This window comes from Emys orbicularis, chromosome 3 (genome assembly GCF_028017835.1).
Source record: "Emys orbicularis isolate rEmyOrb1 chromosome 3, rEmyOrb1.hap1, whole genome shotgun sequence".
Taxonomy (NCBI): Eukaryota; Metazoa; Chordata; order Testudines; family Emydidae; genus Emys; species Emys orbicularis.
The window spans coordinates 201,414,610-201,434,276 of record NC_088685.1 but is presented as its reverse complement, the minus strand read 5'-3'; the positions used below and the strand labels follow the sequence as shown (position 1 = coordinate 201,434,276).

At 44.2% G+C, this 19,667-nt stretch overlaps 1 protein-coding gene across 1 annotated transcript in view; it reads right to left on the bottom strand.

Moving 5' to 3' along the window:
• Positions 1-19,667, bottom strand: part of WDPCP (WD repeat containing planar cell polarity effector) — a 166,845-nt gene that overhangs the window by 102,036 nt on the left and 45,142 nt on the right. Inside the window, exon 9 of the mRNA XM_065402010.1 lies at positions 14,403-15,012. Coding sequence (XP_065258082.1) covers positions 14,403-15,012 — 610 coding nt within the window. The remainder of the gene's footprint in view (positions 1-14,402; positions 15,013-19,667) is intronic.

Here is a 19,667-nt window from a genome sequence, read left to right as displayed (position 1 = left end):
CTAGCTGGGGTTGTGATGCTCAAATGCTACGAATGGCAACACTGGTTTAGTTTATTCCACAGCTGAGTACTGTGCACCTGTTTAGAAAAGAAGCTCACACATGGGTCTCACTGATATCCAGCTATGAGACTTGTAACTGGCACCCTGAAGTCCTCTCCACTGCCTTGGTTCCAGTCCTTGCTAACATCCCTCCTCCACCATCTGGTGAGAGATGGCTACATTGTGTGAGTACAAGAAAGCTCTTGGTAACCAAAAGCTCCCGCACCATGACAACCTTGTTCACCCCCCTCACCCTCGCTCTAAGTCCCGCCGACCATTCTGGGTGGTTGGAGAAGCCAACTTCAATCCATAAGACACCTGGTGGAGGCAATGGGCAGGTTCTGACGTAAACAACAACCACCTCATAGCTGATCTCATCATCAAAGTGTCTGGTTTCTTGCTGTGCTGAAGACAGTGGGACGACCACCAACTATATTAGGACATGACATGGAAGATGCATGCACCTGATGCACAAATGGGGAATCAAGGATTTGCCATCGTGTGAATGCGGAGACCTCCAAACCATCAAACACATTGTGAACATTTTTTCATTTCCAGAAGGTATCGCACACATGCACTCGGCATCTCCTGAAGTCCTCAAATGGATTTCAAACCTTTCCACTAACTAGTTAATGTTGCTATTTCCATCCAAAAGAAGAAGAATGGTCAATGTTCATCCTGGAAAAAGGTTTACAGTGGGATGCTTCAAGCATCCTCACTGTCCCATGTTTAATATATTTATTAACGATCTGGAAAGGATGGTGAGCAGTAAGATAGCAACATTTGTAGATGACACAATTATTTTCGTTAGTGAAGAACAGAAAGGGCTGTGAAGAACTTCAGAGGGACCTAACCAAGCTAGGTGAATAGGCAACATGATGACAAATGAAATTCAATGTCATGAATGCAGAGTAATGAACACTGGAAGGAAAAACATATAAGTTATTCATATACCTTACAAGGTTCTAAATTAAGTGTATCAACTCAGAAAAGGGAGCTGGGAATCACAGACAGCTCAATGAGGACCTCTGTTCAGTGTGCAGCTCTGGTTAGAAAAGCAAACAAAATGAGAGGATGCATAAGGATTGGGGTTGAGAACAATGAGGAAAATACTATAGTGCCTTTATGTAAATCAGTGGTGCAGTCTCATCGGGAATACTCTGTGCAATACTGGTCATCAGATCTCAAAAAGGATATTGTACAATTGCACGGGGTTCAGAGAAGGGAGGCAAGCACGGTTATGGAAAAACTAATGAAGAGAGATTGAAAAGACTGGGGTGGTTTACCTTAGAAAGGAGACAACTAAGAGGGGACATGATAAAAATATATAAAACAACAAATGCTATAGAGAAGGTAGCCTGAGAACATCTGTTCGCATAAAGTAAGAACAAAGAGGATATTCAATGAAATTGGAAGGTGGCAAATTCAAAACCGATAAGGGAAATACTTTTTCATAAAATGTGGAATTAGACTGTGGAACTCATTGCCACAGGATGCCATTGGGGCCAAGAATTTAGTAAATTTCAAAAAGGGATTGAACATTTATATAGATAAAAAGAATATCCGGAGTTTATAACAGCTAATGCTCACAAAGATTTTGAAAGAGATATTAAACCTCGTGTTTCAGGGCTTAAGGCAACCTCTAATTATTGGAGATTACAATGAAACATAATGTGGTGGGAAGATTATCCTGTATCTGCCTATAGCCGGGTTCTTGTACCTTCATCTGAAGAATCCTGTGATGGCTCCTGCAAGAGATGGGATACTGAACTAGATGGGCTATGGGTCTGATTAGGTATAACAGTTCTTGTGTAACTACAAGGAATTTTTTAGCATATAAATATTGAGGTTGGAATTATACTAGGATATTATGAGTTTGGGATCCACTGACTTTAAAGGAAGTTGGATCAAATTCTAACACTATTAGCGAGAAAGTCCTATGGGATCTTCTATGATCCTACAGTGAACAGTCAGAGCCTTCACATTAGGTGTCATGCACAAAAGTTACCTCCAGCTCAGCAAAATCCTCTACTTGAGGCATTTCTTCAGTATTTAATTATAGAGAAGAATGTGACCTTGTGAGACAATATGAAAGAGTGGCCATCTCCAGGATGCCCGCTTGTGTCCTCAGGGTGGCCCTGCATGCAGCCCCTTCCTCTATTTCCCTCTTCCAGAGTCCCCAGTAACTCTACGCAAGCTTTCCAAATATAAATATTCCTTTGTGGGGTTAATTTATTAGAAAAGTCAAACAACCATAATCCAGAATTCCCCAGCATAGACCAAACACTGCATTTAATCTTCAAGTCCCAACAGTCTGTCAACATACCAAGTACAGCTCCGGCACCTCTCACTGCGCTCAGGCTCTCAGGTACGGCTCCAGCATCTCTCAGCATGCGTCCCCCCAGCCCTTCTTGCTGGGGTATTCTCTGCCCTGGTTCATTCTCAGGCCTGGCTCTAGTTCCTGGCTGGAGACATCATCAGGGTCATCCAGTCCCCAGCCGTCAGTCCTCTCTGATCCTTGGACTTCAGCTGTCCGGCTCAGAGAGCCAGCAGGCATCTCCTTTTCCAGCCCTCTCTGGAGGTGACTTTCTGGCCTGGGAAAGATTGTAGGTAAGCCCCTGATTGCCTCCGTGTCTTCTGCTTTCACCAGCCTGATCTGGCGCCACTGCTCACTGGGGAACTGTTACCGCTCCCTCCTTCAGGGGCATCCCTTCCCTGAAGCTCTGAGCCCAGCTCTGCTCTCGTTCTGAGCACTCGTTCAGGCTCTCTCTTTCTCTGGGTACATCTGTACTACAGACACTATACCAGCATAGCCCCATAGTGTAGACAGAAGGGGGTTTGCTGTTGGAGCAGGAATAAACAACTCCCAAACGAAGTAAGCTGTGTCAGCAGAAGCCCTCTTCCATCCGCACAGCTGCGTCTACACTCGGGGTTATGTCAATTTAGCTACGTGGGTCGGGGAGTGGGTTTTTTTTCCACACCCCTGACCGACATAGCAATGCTGATATAACTTTTCAGTGTAGATCAGGCCTCACTCTCAGGGTTCTGCACTCTCCCTTTACTTTGGCCTGTCTCTTATTTGTAACTCCCAGGGTCAGCCCCGCACTCCTCATTAACCCAAACTAGCACTCACCTGGACTGGAACAGAAAAGCGGGGCCTGATTTCATTTAAAGGGCCAGCTATCTTTTTACAGACACCAACATCAATGCACCTTTCAATTACAGATAAGAATTGCTGAAAATCAGAGTTAACATACCTATCATAATGAAATATGACCGCGCCAAGGAAACATCTATACACGCTCGTGCGCCACACCCTTCACTTCCTCACCCTTGCATCCCGCCCCGACACGAAGTGGCGGGACCTCCTGCCACCTCTAGAGGGTGAGGAGCCCCGGTGGGCCAGCCTATACTCTACCCTGGTCCCGAGGCCCACTGGGGATATCAGTTGGTGGCTTCTTCACGGGGCCGTGAGCACGGGCATGTACTTGGCGTGGTTCACCCCTGTCCCGGACACCTGCCCCTTCTGCGGCGTGAGGGAGACCCTGGCGCACGTTTACTTGGAGTGCGCCAGGTTGCAGCCCCTATTCTGGCTCCTCTTAGATATCCTGTTACGTTTTTGGTTGCACTTTTCCCCTCACCTCTTTTTCTATGCACTCCCCATCCATGGCCCCACAAAGTCACGGGACCTCCTGGTCAACCTCCTCCTAGCCCTGGCCAAAATGGCCATCTATAAAACCAGGGAGAGGAGGTTGGCCGACAGGGTCTCCTGTGACTGTAGGGCCTATTTCCGATCCTCTGTCCACTCACGCATCCGGGCAGAGTTCCTCTGAGCGGCGTCCGCTGGCTCACTTGATGCCTTTGAGGAGCAGTGGGCGCTGTCCGGGGTTCTCTGCTCGGTGTCCTCATCAAGTTCCCCTCGTTTGACACTTTGACCTCACTCCCGTCCCTGTTATCTCATTAGTTGTCCCCCGGAATCATTTGGTTTCCAGGCCCTGTGGATACTCCCCTTAGGCTTGGGGTAGGTCCTTTAGCAGGATCACTTCCTGGATCCCAATAGGATAATGAAATAAACTGACCAGCATGCTCCCCACTCTAAAAGAAGATGAGTTATATATAATTCTTGTTCTCTAGAGGTTGAAGTTATAATGCATCCCCAATCCCGGGTCTATACTTCTGCACATGCCCAGAAAGCTCCAGAAAATAGCGATCTAGATTATCATTGACTAGCCAGCTGATCATATCAATGTGGCTACCTACAGCATATATGCACTACGGCTAATATTCTCAGCTATGTGCCTGGTTTGCGTACCAGGGCCAAATAGTATGTACATTTAAAACTGTTACCCTAAAACCTCAGATGTCTGGTCAGAGCTGATGGTTTCAGACATGAAATAGTATATTTCTAAAATATCTCTGAAATCTACTCAGAGAATATATTGTCAGTTTTTTCCATTTAAAGGAAAAAGGAAACTAACTTTATTTTAAGATTATCACAGATATTCTGAAATTGTCACCCAACCCTAATTTTAAGAAAAACATACCAGTAGGAAAGAGAAAACTGACCCTAAGAATTGCAGTCAAAGACACAAAGGATGGCAAGGAGTGAACCTTCTTCCAGTGGAGAAGAGCAGAGACAAGCTGCAGAAAACCATATCTCACTAAACTTCCCAAATGCAGTTGTGGGTGTAGTTTGCACAGGCATAGAAGAGCAAAGAAGCAAGAAAGCTGGAAAACAGGTATAGCCAGATGTCAATGACCAGCAAGTGGCTTGGAGAACCCGGTACGCCATGCCTGATGTTTCCAGACCATTTGAAAGGCTTTGTTCGTTAAAGAGAATAAAATAATGCCTTTTATTATTTTTTTCAGTATCATTTAAAGAAAACACATGCTTGCCTACTAGATTACATTTCACACTTGAATTTATTGTATGGGTACTTTCTCTGTGTAATTGCTGTTTTTAATTGATGTAGTTTATACGTGCGTATTTCTGGTAATGATAATATTTAATTTTTATGGTAGTCCTTATTCTTCATCAGTGTTTATAGTATGTTTTTGAAGTATTGCACAAGGTAGGTAATCTTGATGTTAATTGTGAAGGGAAGATGAAGATGTTTGTTTATATGTTAATGAAATCTAATGTAGTACACTATCTCTCTAGTGCAAGATTGGTATAATTATTTTTCTGAATTGAAATTAGCTAGACAAAGCATTGGAGGCTTCACAGACTTGTTCAGATATCTGTGGTGGCAGCTGGAAGTAAAAACTATTTTGCACAGTCACTGGAATTATTTGTTAACTTTCATATGGAACAGTTTAGAAAATCTTGAGATAAATTATTACTGGTTATAACAAGGGCCTAGATTTTTCAGAACTGCACATGTGCAAAAAGAGTAACCACCATCAACCGTGAAATACGAAGTTACTTGGTAAAACTATGCTGTGTGGTTAATGACATGTGAGTTACTGGGTTAAGCTTTCCTGGGAGATTACCCTGATAGTGGAAATCGCTCTTTGATGATAAAGTTTATGCATAAAGATCACCTGGCCTGAAAGGGTTAAAATCATAGTGTGGGGTGCAGTTACAGGCAGTAGAATCAAAAAATCAGATTTTTAGAAAGGCCATAAATTTAGAGTCTTTATAGCAAATCAAAAGCGCAAATTATTCTGAAGAGAGAGTACTATTGATACTGGATCAAATATGCAGTATTGCCCTGAAACTTTATTCTTTTTGTATAGATCTGCTGATTCTAACATATCGCATATAAAAAACCTGTGATAGCCACAGTACCCTATTTACAGATATTTAGAGCCAAATACAGGGAAATTCTTGTTATAGACACTGATTCAGCAAAGTACTTATGCACAAATGTAACTTCAAGCATGTACGCAGTCTCAGAAACTACAACTGCATCTTTAAACTATCCTGTTATACATAGACATTGCTGATGGGAGGTTCCCAGGAGCGTGTCCTAACACAGCACATTAGCTACTTCACATATGCATAACGCAGCAAGTTAATGATAGCTTTCAGCTTCCACTGCTGAATGTCTGTTTTTCCGTCACACGCCTATAATGTATTTTGATATAATTTGTATGCGTATTAATTATTAATTAACAGAGGCCTAAAAAATTGCAGATCTCAGCAACGAGGACTGACTAATCAGTGCAGTATTTCACCTTGTTAATGTGGCAAGCAGGGAGAAAGCTAAGAGAACACTGAAGCAATAAAGGACTTTATATTATGACTTGCATAGCTGACTATGTGGGGGGGAACCATGGTCTTCTATGGAGATGAGATTTGACGGTAATATACAGAATGAATTTTAAAATGCGATAACTTTCAACTGTGAAGGTCAACATCTTCCCATTTGGATGCTTGACCTCTCTTGGGTGGTGCGCTTCCAAGCGACCTACTTGGGAAAAAGAGGTGAGAGCCAACTCATTGCCTAATTGATTTAGGAACAGTGCCCAGGGAGACCGACCAATTAAGTTTACAAGCTGGCAATTAGCAGGAAGGCCTCTAAGTCCCTGCACTGAGAGCCTGTTTGCCTTAATAAGAACATAAATGTGCTAGAGATAGGAAGGGGAAAGCTGTGCTTTCTGGAAAGCTGTCGTGAGTAGACCCCACAAGGGAGGACTGAAGAAAAGCAAGGTATACACGGGCAGAGTGCCTTCTGTTTGACAGGTCACCAGGTAATTTAGAGGTTTATTTTTTTAAATGGACAACATGCAGAAAAACATCAAACAGACGCTTTAATTAGTGTTCTATCTGGTCCTTTACAACTGCTAAGCAGTATTGGACATGGTGGAGCGGCATTATCTCGTAATAAATGGCAATCTACAAACATTTTTCTTTAATACTATTTTTGGATAACAGTGACAATCTGGCTAGCTCTTTTCAAACAATAAAAATATGGCTAAACCTGACATTTTGCTGGTTGCTAAAGCCACACAGTATCAATTTACCAATTTACACCTTGAAGACTGTGTTATCTGAATCACTTTTAGTGTCATCTTTTCCTTTCAGAAACTATTTGCTCAATTAAATGGCGGTTTTCAGTATTTTTAATCAGTCTTTTTTCCCCCTCCATAGAAGAATATCATTGAGGAATAGATATATCATGGACAGACTTGTCAAAAAACCCAGGGCTAGAGCCACAAAGGTACTTAGGTGCCTAACTGCCTCTTCAGGTGCCTATGTCCAACATTCAGATGCCACTGACGTTCTCAAAACCACCACTCAGCTGCCACCTAACCCGGTAGGTGCCTAAGTTTCTGCCAGGAGGCATGTGCAAAGCTGTGCTACCTCACAGCACTGCTGGGAGACTTAGCTCATGCCTAAGCCACGGCAGCCTTCTCAAACTAGACCTTCCCCTACCCATCTTGCCCGCAGGTCCCAATCCTGTACGTGTTCTCACAGCAAACCTACAGGATTGGGCCTCACACAAAAGACAGCCTGGGATCATTTTTTTGGGAGAAAGGGCATAGGCTACTTAAACAGTAGACCTGGCTTAGGACCTACCTCCAAGAGAGGGTTCACAGCTGGAGATCCTGAGCAGGGGGAGGCACATTTATGTGGCCTGTCAGAAAGGTGCCTAAGGCCCAGATCAGTAGGCATTAGGCCATTAAATACTTTTATGGATCTGGGCCTTAAGCCCCACCCCTTTCCTCTGCCTTTCACTCCTGGCTAGCTTAGGCAGCTCTCCGCTCAGCTTGCTGGTTGCTGAAGATCCATTTCTTAGGCATGTGCCTCTCTCCACTCACTGAATAGAGAGCTAGGGTGCTTAACTCAGGGCTGAGAATTTCACTTGGCAGAAGGGTGCCTAGGAGTTAGGCACTGCAATGCCTAAGTCCCTTTGTGGATCTAGATCCCACTGCCTCCCGACTAAAAAAATCAACTGGAGTTTGTTGCGATCTCAGTAGGGATTTACATGGTAGTAAAAACATACGTACAAGGTCAATGCTAGCACCTTCACCTTGCTGGACAAGAGTGGGACAAAATGCAGAAATTTCCCAGCGTAGGTACGTCCAACATGGCTCTCTGTCACAGCACTGAATTCAGAGTCAGGAGACTTAAGCTTGATTCTCCTCTCACTTACCCTAGCTTTACACTCTCTTGATTTGAATGGAGTCAATCCTGATTCTCCCTGGCATGAGAGGAAAATTAGCTCTCTACAGTGCTCCATTCCTGCATCGTCCCTTGACTTGCTGCATAACTTTGGAAAGCCATTTAGCATCTCTGTGCCTCAGTTTCTCCATTTGTAACCCCCCCATGGGGATAATAATGCTTCTTTGCCTCGGTACAGAACTCTTGAGCTTTACAGATGAAAAGTGCTATAAATGCTAATTACTTCTACCTTGGTTCAAAACTCTGAATATGTTAATTTATAGACTCCCCTGCCCTAAAATATACAAATGCATTTGCCTCTTATAAAGAGTTTTGAAGAAAGGAAATGGGGTATCGCATACGTTGGAGTCAGGAAGAACATTAAGCAGATTCATGGCAGATATTACCACACCTCTCAACATAAGACAGCCCAAATGTGGGATGCACAGTTTGACAAAGACCCATCAGGAGGGAGGGACACGCACACGCACACGCACACACACACACACACACACACACACACCATTCATGCAGGAAACAAAATAATGTGAGACCTATTCCTTTAGTGTAAATAATCATTCTATAAAAATGGTTATGTACCTCTTCAGTAACTGCTGTTCTTTGGGATGCGTTGCACGTGTCTGTTCCATGGCAGGTGCGCACGCATCAGTGCACAAAGCTGGAGAATTTTTTCCCCATAGCAATACCTGGTGAGGCATTGCATGCGCCCGCTGCACACCCATGCTGTTAGCTGAGGGGACCACCATGATACTCTCAGTTCCTTCACACTGGAAGCCAGTATGTGCTGTGACTCCAATGCAGAAGGGAAGGAGGGTAGGTCATGGAGAACAACAGTTACCAAACAGGTATTCTGTGAGTTCTTGCACACATCCATTCACTTTGGGTGTCTCACAAACAGTTGTAGATGGAGGGGGGTATCGGAGTCTATCTAAGCAAGGACTGAAACACCATTCTCCCAAATCTAGCATCATCTCTTAAAAGCACAATGAGCAGTGAACATATGAACCGAGTCACTACCTTGCAAATGTCACGGATGCGAACGTGACCCAAAAAAGCAACTGGCAGTGCTTGTGCTCTTGTACAGAGTGCTAAAACTCTATGGTAGTGGAACCGTAACAATACTGAGCACAGACGAATATACAAGGAGATCTAGGAAGAAATCCTCTATGAAGTGACAGGTTGCCCTTCATCCTGTCAGCAAAGGAGACGACTAACTGTAGAGACATTCTAAACCAGTTAGTCCTGTTCTGGTAGAAGGCTAACGCCCTACGAATGTTCAAAGTATGAAGTTTTACCTCACCTTTGTGAGACTAAGTTTTAGGGAAAAGAGTTGGTAAGTATATAGGCGGATTTAGATGGAAAGCCAACACCACTTTAGTGAGAAATTTGAGGTGTGAACTTCTGCTACCCTCCTGGCTGAATGCTACTTTCATTGAAGAGATGAGAAAATGAGCATGTACAGCTATACAGCTATAGGTTCAAAAGAGGGGCCCATTAAAACCACATAACAGCTATAGGTTCAAAAGAGGGGCCCATTAAAACCACAAGAACCAAATTTAGGTCTCAGGATGGTATTGAGTCCCTAATAAGTCAGACGAGCCAGTCTAAACCTTTCAAGAACCTAAGAGTCAGAGAGTTGGAAAAAAATGATCTTCCCATTACAGGAGGATGGAATCTGGAGACAGCTGCCCAACGAATCCTCAGGGACCGGACAGAAAGTCTTTTTTCCTTTAGGTGAAGCAGATAATCCAGATTAAGATGAATGGGAGCCTGTGAAGGTCAGGTATTTTTGCTGGGACCACAGACAACATCTTCCATTTTTTGAAGTAAGTATACCTGCTGGAGGGTTTTCTGATATTTAAAATAACATTTTTGCCTTCCAACGGAACAGACAGATTCCTGGGGAGTTAACCACTGATCATCCGAGCAGTCAGGTGTCAACCAAGAGAGCTGGGACGCAGAGTCTGCCTGTGGTCTATAAAACTATGTCCAAAACCTGAGGGAGAAGTATCGTATCAAAAGGATCATCAGGTCTGAAAATGAATGCTGATGGGGTCCGACTGGTGCTGTCGAAATTAGGAGGGAGTGATCATGTCTGAGTTTGCTCAAAACTCTCAGCACCATAGGGATGGGAGGAAAAGTGTAAAGACGTTTCCCTTTCCAGGACAGAAGGAAGGCATCTGACACAGACCCTGGACTCTGACCTGCTCTTGAACAGAACTGGTGATGCTTCTTGTTCTGCTGGGTGGTGAATAGGTCTATTTCTGGCATTCCCCATATCTGAAAAATAGACTTTGCTATGTCAGGTCTGAGGGACATTCATATCTTTGCTGAATGATCTGCTGAGATGGTCTACCAGACAGTTCTGAGACTCAGGAAAATGAGATGCTTTGAGTGTAATCTTGTTCCTGATGCAGAAAGACTAGAGGTTCATTGCCTCTTGGCACGGGGATCTGACCTGTCACCTCCCTGGTTGTTTAGATAGAACACTGTAGCAGTGTTATCTATGTGCACCCTTACAGAAAAACCTGGGATGTGGGGAAGAAACACTTGAAAGGCCAGGCAGATAGGTCGAAGTTCTTGAACACTGATGTGGAGGGAGAGATCCTGATTTGACCAGAGATCTTGAGTCTGAAAGGCCCCTAAATGAGCTCCCCGCCAACTTAGAGATGAAGCCTCTGTGACTATGGTCATGGAGGACAGGGTTTGGGCAAAAGGAACCTGATTGCATACACTGGCAGGATCCATCTGCCAGTCCAGGGATGACAAAACATTTGTAGGTATGTGAATCAGCAAGTCCAGCGGATGATGAGAGAGATGGTAGACAGACTTCAACCATCTCTGCATGACTCTAAGGTGAAGTCTGCTGTGCTGAGTCACGTATGTACAAGATGCCATGTGATAGTAAATATGGCAGGCGACCAACTTGGCTTAACAGTGAAATCATTGCTGATCTTAAACACAAAAAAGAAGCTTACAAGAAGTGGAAGATTGGACAAATGACCAGGGAGGAGTATAAAAATATTGATCAGGCATGCAGGAGTGAAATCAGGAAGGCCAAATCACAATTGGAGTTGCAGCTAGCAAGGGATGTTAAGAGTAACAAGAAAGGTTTCTACAGGTATGTTAGCAACAAGAAGGTGGTCAGGGAAAATGTGGGCCCCTTACTGAATGGGGGAGGCAACCTAGTGACAGAGGCTGTAGAAAAAGCTAATGTACTCAATGCTTTTTTTGCCTCTGTCTTCACGAACAAGGTCAGCTCCCAGACTTCTGCATTGGGCAGCACAGCATGGGGAGGAGGTGACCAGCCCTCTGTGGAGAAAGAAGTGGTTCCGGACTATTTAGAAAAGCTGGATGAGCACAAGTCCATGGGGCCAGATGCACTACATCCAAGGGTGCTAAAGTAGTTGGCGGATGTGATTGCAGAGCCATTGGCCATTATCTTTGAAAATTCATGGCAATCAGAGGAGGTCCCGGATGACTGGAAAAAGGCTAGTGTAGTGCCCATCTTTAAAAAAGGGAAGAAGGTGGATCCGGGGAACTACAGGCCAGAGAGCCTCACCTCAGTCCCTGGAAAAATAATGGAGCAGGTCCTCGAGGAATCAATTTTGAAGCACTTCGAGGAGAGGAAAGTGATCAGGAACAGTTAGCATGCATTCACCAAGGGCAAGTCATGCCTGACTAACATAATTGCCTTCTATGATGAGATAACTGGCTCTGTGGATGAGGGGAAAGCAGTGGACGGGTTATTCCTTGACTTTAGCAAAGCTTTTGATACGGTCTCCCACAGTATTCTTGCCAGCAAGTTAAAGAAGTATGGGCTGGATGAATGGACTTTAAGGTGGATAGAAAGATGGCTAGATCATCAGGCTCAATGGGTAGTGATCAATGTCTAGTTGGCAGCCAGTATCAAGCGGAGTGCCCCAAGGGTCGGTCCTGGGGCTGGTTTTGTTCAATATCTTCATTAATGATCTGGAGGATGGCATGGATTGCATCCTCAGAAAGTTTGAAGATGACACTAACCTGGGAGGAGTGGTAGATTCACTGGAGGGTAGGGATAGGATACAGAGAGACCTAGACAAATTAGAGGATTGGGCCAAAAGAAATCTGATGAGGTTCAACAAGGACAAGTGCAGAGTCCTGCACTTAGGATGGAAGAATCCCATGCACTGCTACAGACTAGGGACCGAGTGGCTAGGCAGCAGTTCTGCAGAAAAGGACCTAGGGGTTACAATGGACGAGAAGCTGGATATAAGTCAACAGTGTGCCCTTGCTGCCAAGAAGGCTAACGGCATTTTGGGCTGTATATGTAGGAGCATTGCCAGCAGATCGAGGATGTGAACATTCCCCTCTATTTGGCATTGGTGAGGCCTCATCTGGAGTACTGTGTCCAGGTTTGGGCCCCACACTACAAGAAGGATGTGGAAAAATTGGAAAGAGTCCAGCGGAGGGCAACAAAAATGATTAGGGGGCTGGAGCACATGACTTATGAGGAGAGGCTGAGGGAACTGGGATTATTTAGTGTGCAGAAGAGAAGAATGAGGGGGGATTTGATAGCTGCTTTCAACTACCTGAAAGGGGGTTCCAAAGAGGATGGATCTAGGCTGTTCTCAGTGGTAGCAGACGACAGAACAAGGAGTAATGGTCTCAAGTTGCAGTGGGGGAGGTTTAGGTTGGATATTAGGAAAAACTTTTTCACTAGGAGGGTGGTGAAGCACTGGAATGGGTTACCTAGGGAGGTGGTGGAATCTCCTTCCTTAGAGGTTTTTAAGGTCAGGCTTGACAAAGCCCTGGCTGGGATGATTTAGTTGGGGATTGGTCCTGCTTTGAGCAGGGGGTTGGACTAGATACCTCCTGAGGTCCTTTCCAACCCTGATATTCTATGATTCTATGACTCTAAGAGGTCTCTTCCTCTGAGACTTATAGCATGTCCTGGACTGAGCCAGCTGCCTTATCAGGCAGAATGGGTACCTTTGCTGGACCTGCGGGCAAAATTGCTTTCTCTTAGGGCCTGGGGTACAAATGCCCAAAAGACATGAGGGTTACCCTAGAATCCTTAAGAGAATGCAAAGCTTCATCTGCCTTCTCAGGAAGTAAATCTGGGCCCTCAAAGGGCAAGTCCTCAATTGTCTGTTGGACTTCAATTGTCCGATGACTGCAGCCAAGAAGCACGATGCATAGCGACTGCTGTTGCCATCACCTGAGCTGCTGAATCTGCCTCATCCAATGCAGCCTGTAAAGATGATCTTGCTTCCAGGCTTTCACTTACAAGAGCTTTTACTTACAAGAGCTCTGAACTCCTCTTTAGCATCATCTGGCCACTTCTCTACAAATTTCAGCATCAGGATGCTGCCGGGTGTGGTGGTGCATTCTGAGGCAGAGTTGAGTCACAATCCCCATGTAGCAAGTGGCTGGATTCCAAACGGGGGTTGCAAAGCTGCTTCCATCAGGATATCTCAAAGTCAAACTTCCCTCAGCTTCTTAGTCCTGGTCTTAAACCCCTTACAGACAGGAGTCCTTCTCCCAAACACTTTGAAGAGCGGGAGTGAGGATCGCTGAGAGGCATAGACTTGTAATAGCCAGAACAGTGGCTTAAATCCCAGAGACTTAGGCATGCTCCGATACCGAGCTAAACGCTTGAAGAAAAATAAGATAAAAACCAAGAATCTTTCCTAAATGAGTACCACTGACTAAAACTATAACTACAGCTATACTATCTACAAAACTTGAGAAAAAGTTTTTCTAAAGAGAGAACAGGAAAGAGCGTGAGAAGCTCATGCACACACATTCTGACTACCGACCAAGGTGGGGTGAAAAGGGGGATTGGGACGACCCTGCCCCTCTATACCCTTGGCTAGTTGCATGAGCGTGTGGAGGGTGCATGAGCCACCCCGATGGGTACCCGTAAGGGAAAAAGTTCTCTGTCTTCATGCAAAGGCATCTACAGTGGAATGGGCATATGCAAGCACTCAGAAAAGAACTCTGATTTTGTATTTCTGATGTAAATAACTTTTAACAATAAAACTATTTTTGTTGTAGTTGCACCTAGGAGCCCCTGTCACAGGCCAGGTTTACATTATGTTAGTCACTGTATGAGGGGACATCAAATTTATTTGGAACATAAGCAATTTTGAGACTAAAGTGAGCGATATCCTTCAAAATGAGAGAAGCTGGTGAAGAAGGAGTATTGCCTAGAGACCTTAATGTACAGTACACGTGCTGAGTGACTTACCAAGTTTAAACTGAAGTACTCCTAAAGGTCCTTTGTCAAACCGAATTAACAGAAGGTCATGAACATCCATGCTGTTGTCGCTGTCAGAGGCGGTGTGAGGAGCTGCCCATTGTATCTGGATGAGGCTGCTAGACACATCAAACCGTTTACTGAACTGCAAAGTTGCTTTAGGTGAGCAGTCTTCTGCCAAAAGCTGTATTTTAATTGGGGACAGTGCCATGTCAAAAAGCTGCAGCTCGCCTTGAGAGCTGCCAACCAGAAATATGGCTCCACTGGGGTGGCAGTTTATTAAAGCAGGCAATAGTTCTGCCTGGGCTAACCGAGTCATTCTCTGGTGGGCTTCATACAGAATTATTGAAGAATCTTCACAGCCCAGGACCAGCTTGTCTTCTGCAATGTTCCTGCAACAACTGATGGCCTTGGATCTTAGTGGTATTCTGGTGACTGCCATGCACTGAAGTTTGTTCCTAACCCACTCATAGATGCAGCTGTCAGCCATGGGCTCTTTGTCTGCGCTGATGGAGTGCTCCACTGTGTGAACCTGATAAGGCTGATTAGTGCTAAAGCTAGCATCAAGTGGATCCCATTCTGTATGGATGTATCTCAGAACCTGAAAAAAAAATCCAGAATATTTTGAGTCATTTATAATGATTCATTCATATTTTTACAGTTTTCAAAATATAATCCTCCATATAAATTCCACAAAACAAATCTATCAATTATATTTAATGAAATGCTAACAATTTAGAATATAAAAGCCATACCATAGTCTCGCAGCTCAATAAACCAAACAAATTATCATATTTTACAAATTGATTTTTAAACCTTTTATTTATTTTTAAAGGGTAATCTGTTTGGCAAAAATATAACACAACACAGCCTGAACATTCTTTGTCTACACAGATTGCTTAGGAGGTTAGCCGAACAGAAGACACAAGAGCAGATAGCCCTTGCAACAGTCTCATTCCTAGAAGAAAACAAGGAAATGAGCTGCTGACTGATGCCAAGAAAAGCTGATTATTCACTTTTAAAAAAAAATCAACAACTTAAAAAAATTACACAGTTTATCCAGAGCAAAATGTTTGTGATTGTTTGCTCTGGGATGTGGTAAGAGCAAATGCTGTGTGAGCATTGTTAGTTGTACAGCAGTGGTATAAACAGTATATATCAAAAACCTGTGATAGTTAATGCAAGATGAGGAGAGGTTCACAAATGAAACCTAGCTGGTTTAGATTCAGAGTAAATGACTGTATGAAAACAGAGAAGGAGGACTAGCTGTAAAAATTGCGGGTTGAATAAACTAGAGGCAGAGCACAAAAGCAGGATGATACAAAGACAACAGATGGATAATTGTAAGAACTTGTGGTACGGAAAGGCAGGAAGTACTGTAAAGGGATGAAGAAAATGGTGGAGTCCAAGAGCTACTGGGTGTGTACTTGAGCAGAGAAGCTATGGGAAAAAATAGGCAGTAGATAAATAACTAGCCTACTTTATAAATAGATATTTCTCTTAAAGAGAGAGAGCCAATCAGTTAGCAAAAGTGTTCCCCTAGGAGAAAGAGAGGGATGAGCTTGTTTGTATTTGACTCTGCCAAACTCTGCCCTCAGTTACACCCATACAACCCCTTAAACTATATTCCAATGCTGCTGACCTGCCAATATTTTTGGAGGCCCTAAAGGCAGAAATGTCAGTAAAACTTATTTTGAGGTCAGGCAGCATGCAAGCAGCAGTTAAAAAGATGGATAATAAACCTGATTAGTTGACTGAGCAGATCATTAGCCTGGAGGGGGACCAAAAAAAAAAGGAAAAAAAAAGGAACACCGTGTTTCAGTCAGAACTCAAAATATAGAAATATAAGAAGTGGAAACCTAACTCAAAGTAGTTTATCATTCTGACTATGCTCAGGTTGTATGAGTCTATAGCCCAGTGCAGAATTTAGCCTCTTGCCCTGTAACTGAGACAAAAAAAAAATTCATTCTGATATTCAGCGGTATTGCTGAAGTGAGGACTGGTAAATTTATAAACAGACTATTTAGGATGAATAGGTAGTTGGCCAGTCTGGTTAGAAGGTTTTGTTTCGGCAGTTTACTCAACTGAAACTAATTTTGAGAAACAGAGCACTAAAGCAGCAATGGATTAGCTCAACTATATGGCAGCAAACTGGCTGGCTGATAATACAAAAATCACTAACCTAGTTTTAGATTAGCAATGAGGGAAGAACAGAATAGAGAGCACTGTCTAGATATGAAGGAAGGTACATATCTAGTAGTCAGTGCACCTGATTTTGATTTCTGTTTATTTCAGTTGCATTATGGGGATTAGCCCCAGTGAAACTGACCCACTGAGAATGTAATGACAAGGTAAGCCAAGGGCAACAAAGCTAAAGACCAACAATATACAGATACCAGGGCAGGGCCAGCTCCAGGCACCAGCTTAACAAGCAGGTGCTTGGGGCGGCCAAGGGAGAGGGGCGGCACCTGCGGCAATTCGGGGGCGGCAGGTCCCTCACTCCCTCTAGGAGTGAAGGACCTGCCGCTGAACTGCCGCCGCCGATCGCGGCTTCCCCCCCCCCCCCCCCAAATGCCGCCGCTGATCGCGATCGCGGCCTTTTTATTTTATTTTATTTTTTTTTTGCTTGTGGCGGCAGAAATGCTGGAGCCGGCCCTGTACCAGGGGCATATATTGCTGAACTGGAGTTATAGAATATTGAGTATAAATAGAATATTATTAGCATAAAGGAGGTACATTTTATTACTTTATACTAGGTCAGTTATATGCAATACAACAATTGTGTTTACCAAATGGATAGGCAAAATAAAACAGGAGGTGTGAGTTTTGATATTATGCCTGCAAAGAGAAATATTCTATAAACACCACAGATGTTTTGGATAGAAGATCAGTAAAGGTTAATGAAGTGATTTTGGATGTTGCTACAGAGAAACTAGATAATGTTTTTATTAGAATCCTGTAAATGTGTAGGAAATTGCCTGCAAAAAAAGTAGAAAATATTTGAGAAACAGTCAGAGAAACTCAATATAAATTGATTCTGGTTACTTCCATACTGGGTAAAAAGGCAAGAGTGGCAAGTGTGATTAAGCATGGACCTCCTCAAAGATATTACTGCAGTGGAGACAGAGGGAAGAGAGAGGATGGTATATGCTTAGATTTTCAAAATGTATTTGATGAGAATTCATCTCTGTGACGCAACAGAAATCACATTTGATATAAATTGGGGGGAGGGATAGCTCAGTGGTTTGAGCATTGGCCTGTTAAATCCAGGGTTGTGAGTTCAATCCTTGAGGGGGGTCATTTGGGGATCTGGGGCAACATCAGTACTTGGTCCTGCTAGTGAAGGCAGGGGGCTAGACTCAATGACCTTTCAAGGTCCCTTCCAGTTCTAGGAGATGGGATATCTCCATTAATTATTATTATTAAGAACTCTAAAACGGTGACTAAGGAATTATCTTCTGTCCAACTCTGTGAGCAAGGGCTGGAACAGCTTAAATAGCACCCAGTAGGTCCTTAGGAAGCAAAAGATATTTGCTCCCAGGAATCCAGGGGCTATGAGAAAGGAAGCGGGCTGGAGCTTTCTGTGATACCCGATGGTATATGCAATATAGATAGATAAACTATCCATTTCATGCCTCCCCCAGGTTCAAAGGGGTCTTTGGAACTAACTCATTCAAAAGGGGCAGGAGATGGAAAAACAAGAGACATCAGTTTCCATTCAGTATTGAGCAAGGGGACTCAATCCTGCTCCCATTCCAGACAATGGAATAACTCCCTTGATTTTAATGATGCAAAATCAAACCTAAATGGCACATAAAATGGAGTATGGTATATGCAGTGTTTGTTGTATAAGCTATATTTGATTAGAAGTCACCGAGTAATAATGGATGCTTATACCCGTATGTTAAAGTGACCTAAATGATATATGCAAGCTCTGGTGGGGAGATCTTCACCAATACAGAGGAGACATAACTAAACCCAGGTAAATAGTGGGCAAAAATTATTGGTGAGTATTTTTGAGTTGCTATGTTTGCACCATATTTGCCTTTACTTTTCTTGAACATTGATGTGAACGAAGGTTTGTTTGTGTGAAGGTTTGTGGAAAAGGTACACTTTCTTCCAAGTCACCATGTTTTGTTCCTGAGCTGAACTGTCAGAAAATGTATGAATGGCACACAATATTTGTACATTGGGGCTACCTAGAAAGGTGGTGAGGGAAGAGAAGGTGAAGGTTCCAGGCTATATTTTTCCAAAATGGCTCCCTCAGTCATTACATATGAATGTGACTGACGATACATTATAAAATGAAAAAGGTTTATGTCAAGGTGCCAGCCTTGCTCTGAGGCTTCCAGGGCCATTTATGAAAAAAATCAGGGAGGTTGCTTGGAGCAGCAGCAAGTGCCAAATGTGCAAAGCCAAACACAGATGGGGGCTCTGGAGTAGTGCCTTGAATGCTTGTGGTGCATTTCAGAGGGACTTCTGTGGATGTGAGAGTAAAAACAACAGTGGTACTAGCTGAAGAAACATGTAGCAACATCAATAGCCCAGACCAGGTCTGACAGTGATATGGGCCGTACCCTCACTCCTGCGCAAGCAATTCTGAAACCATTTTGCGTGGAGTTTTTTGCGTATTTGGCTCACTTTGTCAGTAGGGTACTGGATTCACCACCCAAGCCACAGGCTGCATGTTGTGCTCTAACTGCATCATGCAGAAATTTCTCTCTGGGTACACCAGGGTGGGAGATGGGGGAGGTCTAGGGGTGCTGGAGTGGAGCGGCTGGCTGGGCTGAAGAGGCGTTAGGTGGGGTTGGGAGAGCAGAGATGGGGCTGAAAAGAGCTGCTTGCTGAGCTGGGGAAGTGGAGATGCAGGGATGGAGGGGGGGTTGGTTGGGGGAAGGGGAGGTAGCTGCCCAGCGGCAGCCAGGCTCAGGGAGAGGAGGCACCAATATCATGTGCAGGCAGCGCTGGGGTGTGTGGAGAGTACTTACTGGTGCCACAGGCAGTTGCTTGGAGTGTCACAGACCTGGAGAAGCCTGTGTGGCCCAGACGCTACTGCTGGCCACACTGGAGGAGAAGGCACAGGGGGCCAGCATGTCGTCCCTGCCACACACTGCTGGTGTTCTTGGCCTGGCCCTCTGCTTCCTGCAGTGGTGACACAGCTGCCATGTGTTTGGGCCCTGGCCTAGAACCAGCTCCGCCTACCATGGGACCTCAAAAACATGACCGAGGACCCACCCTGGCTGACAAAATGGTACA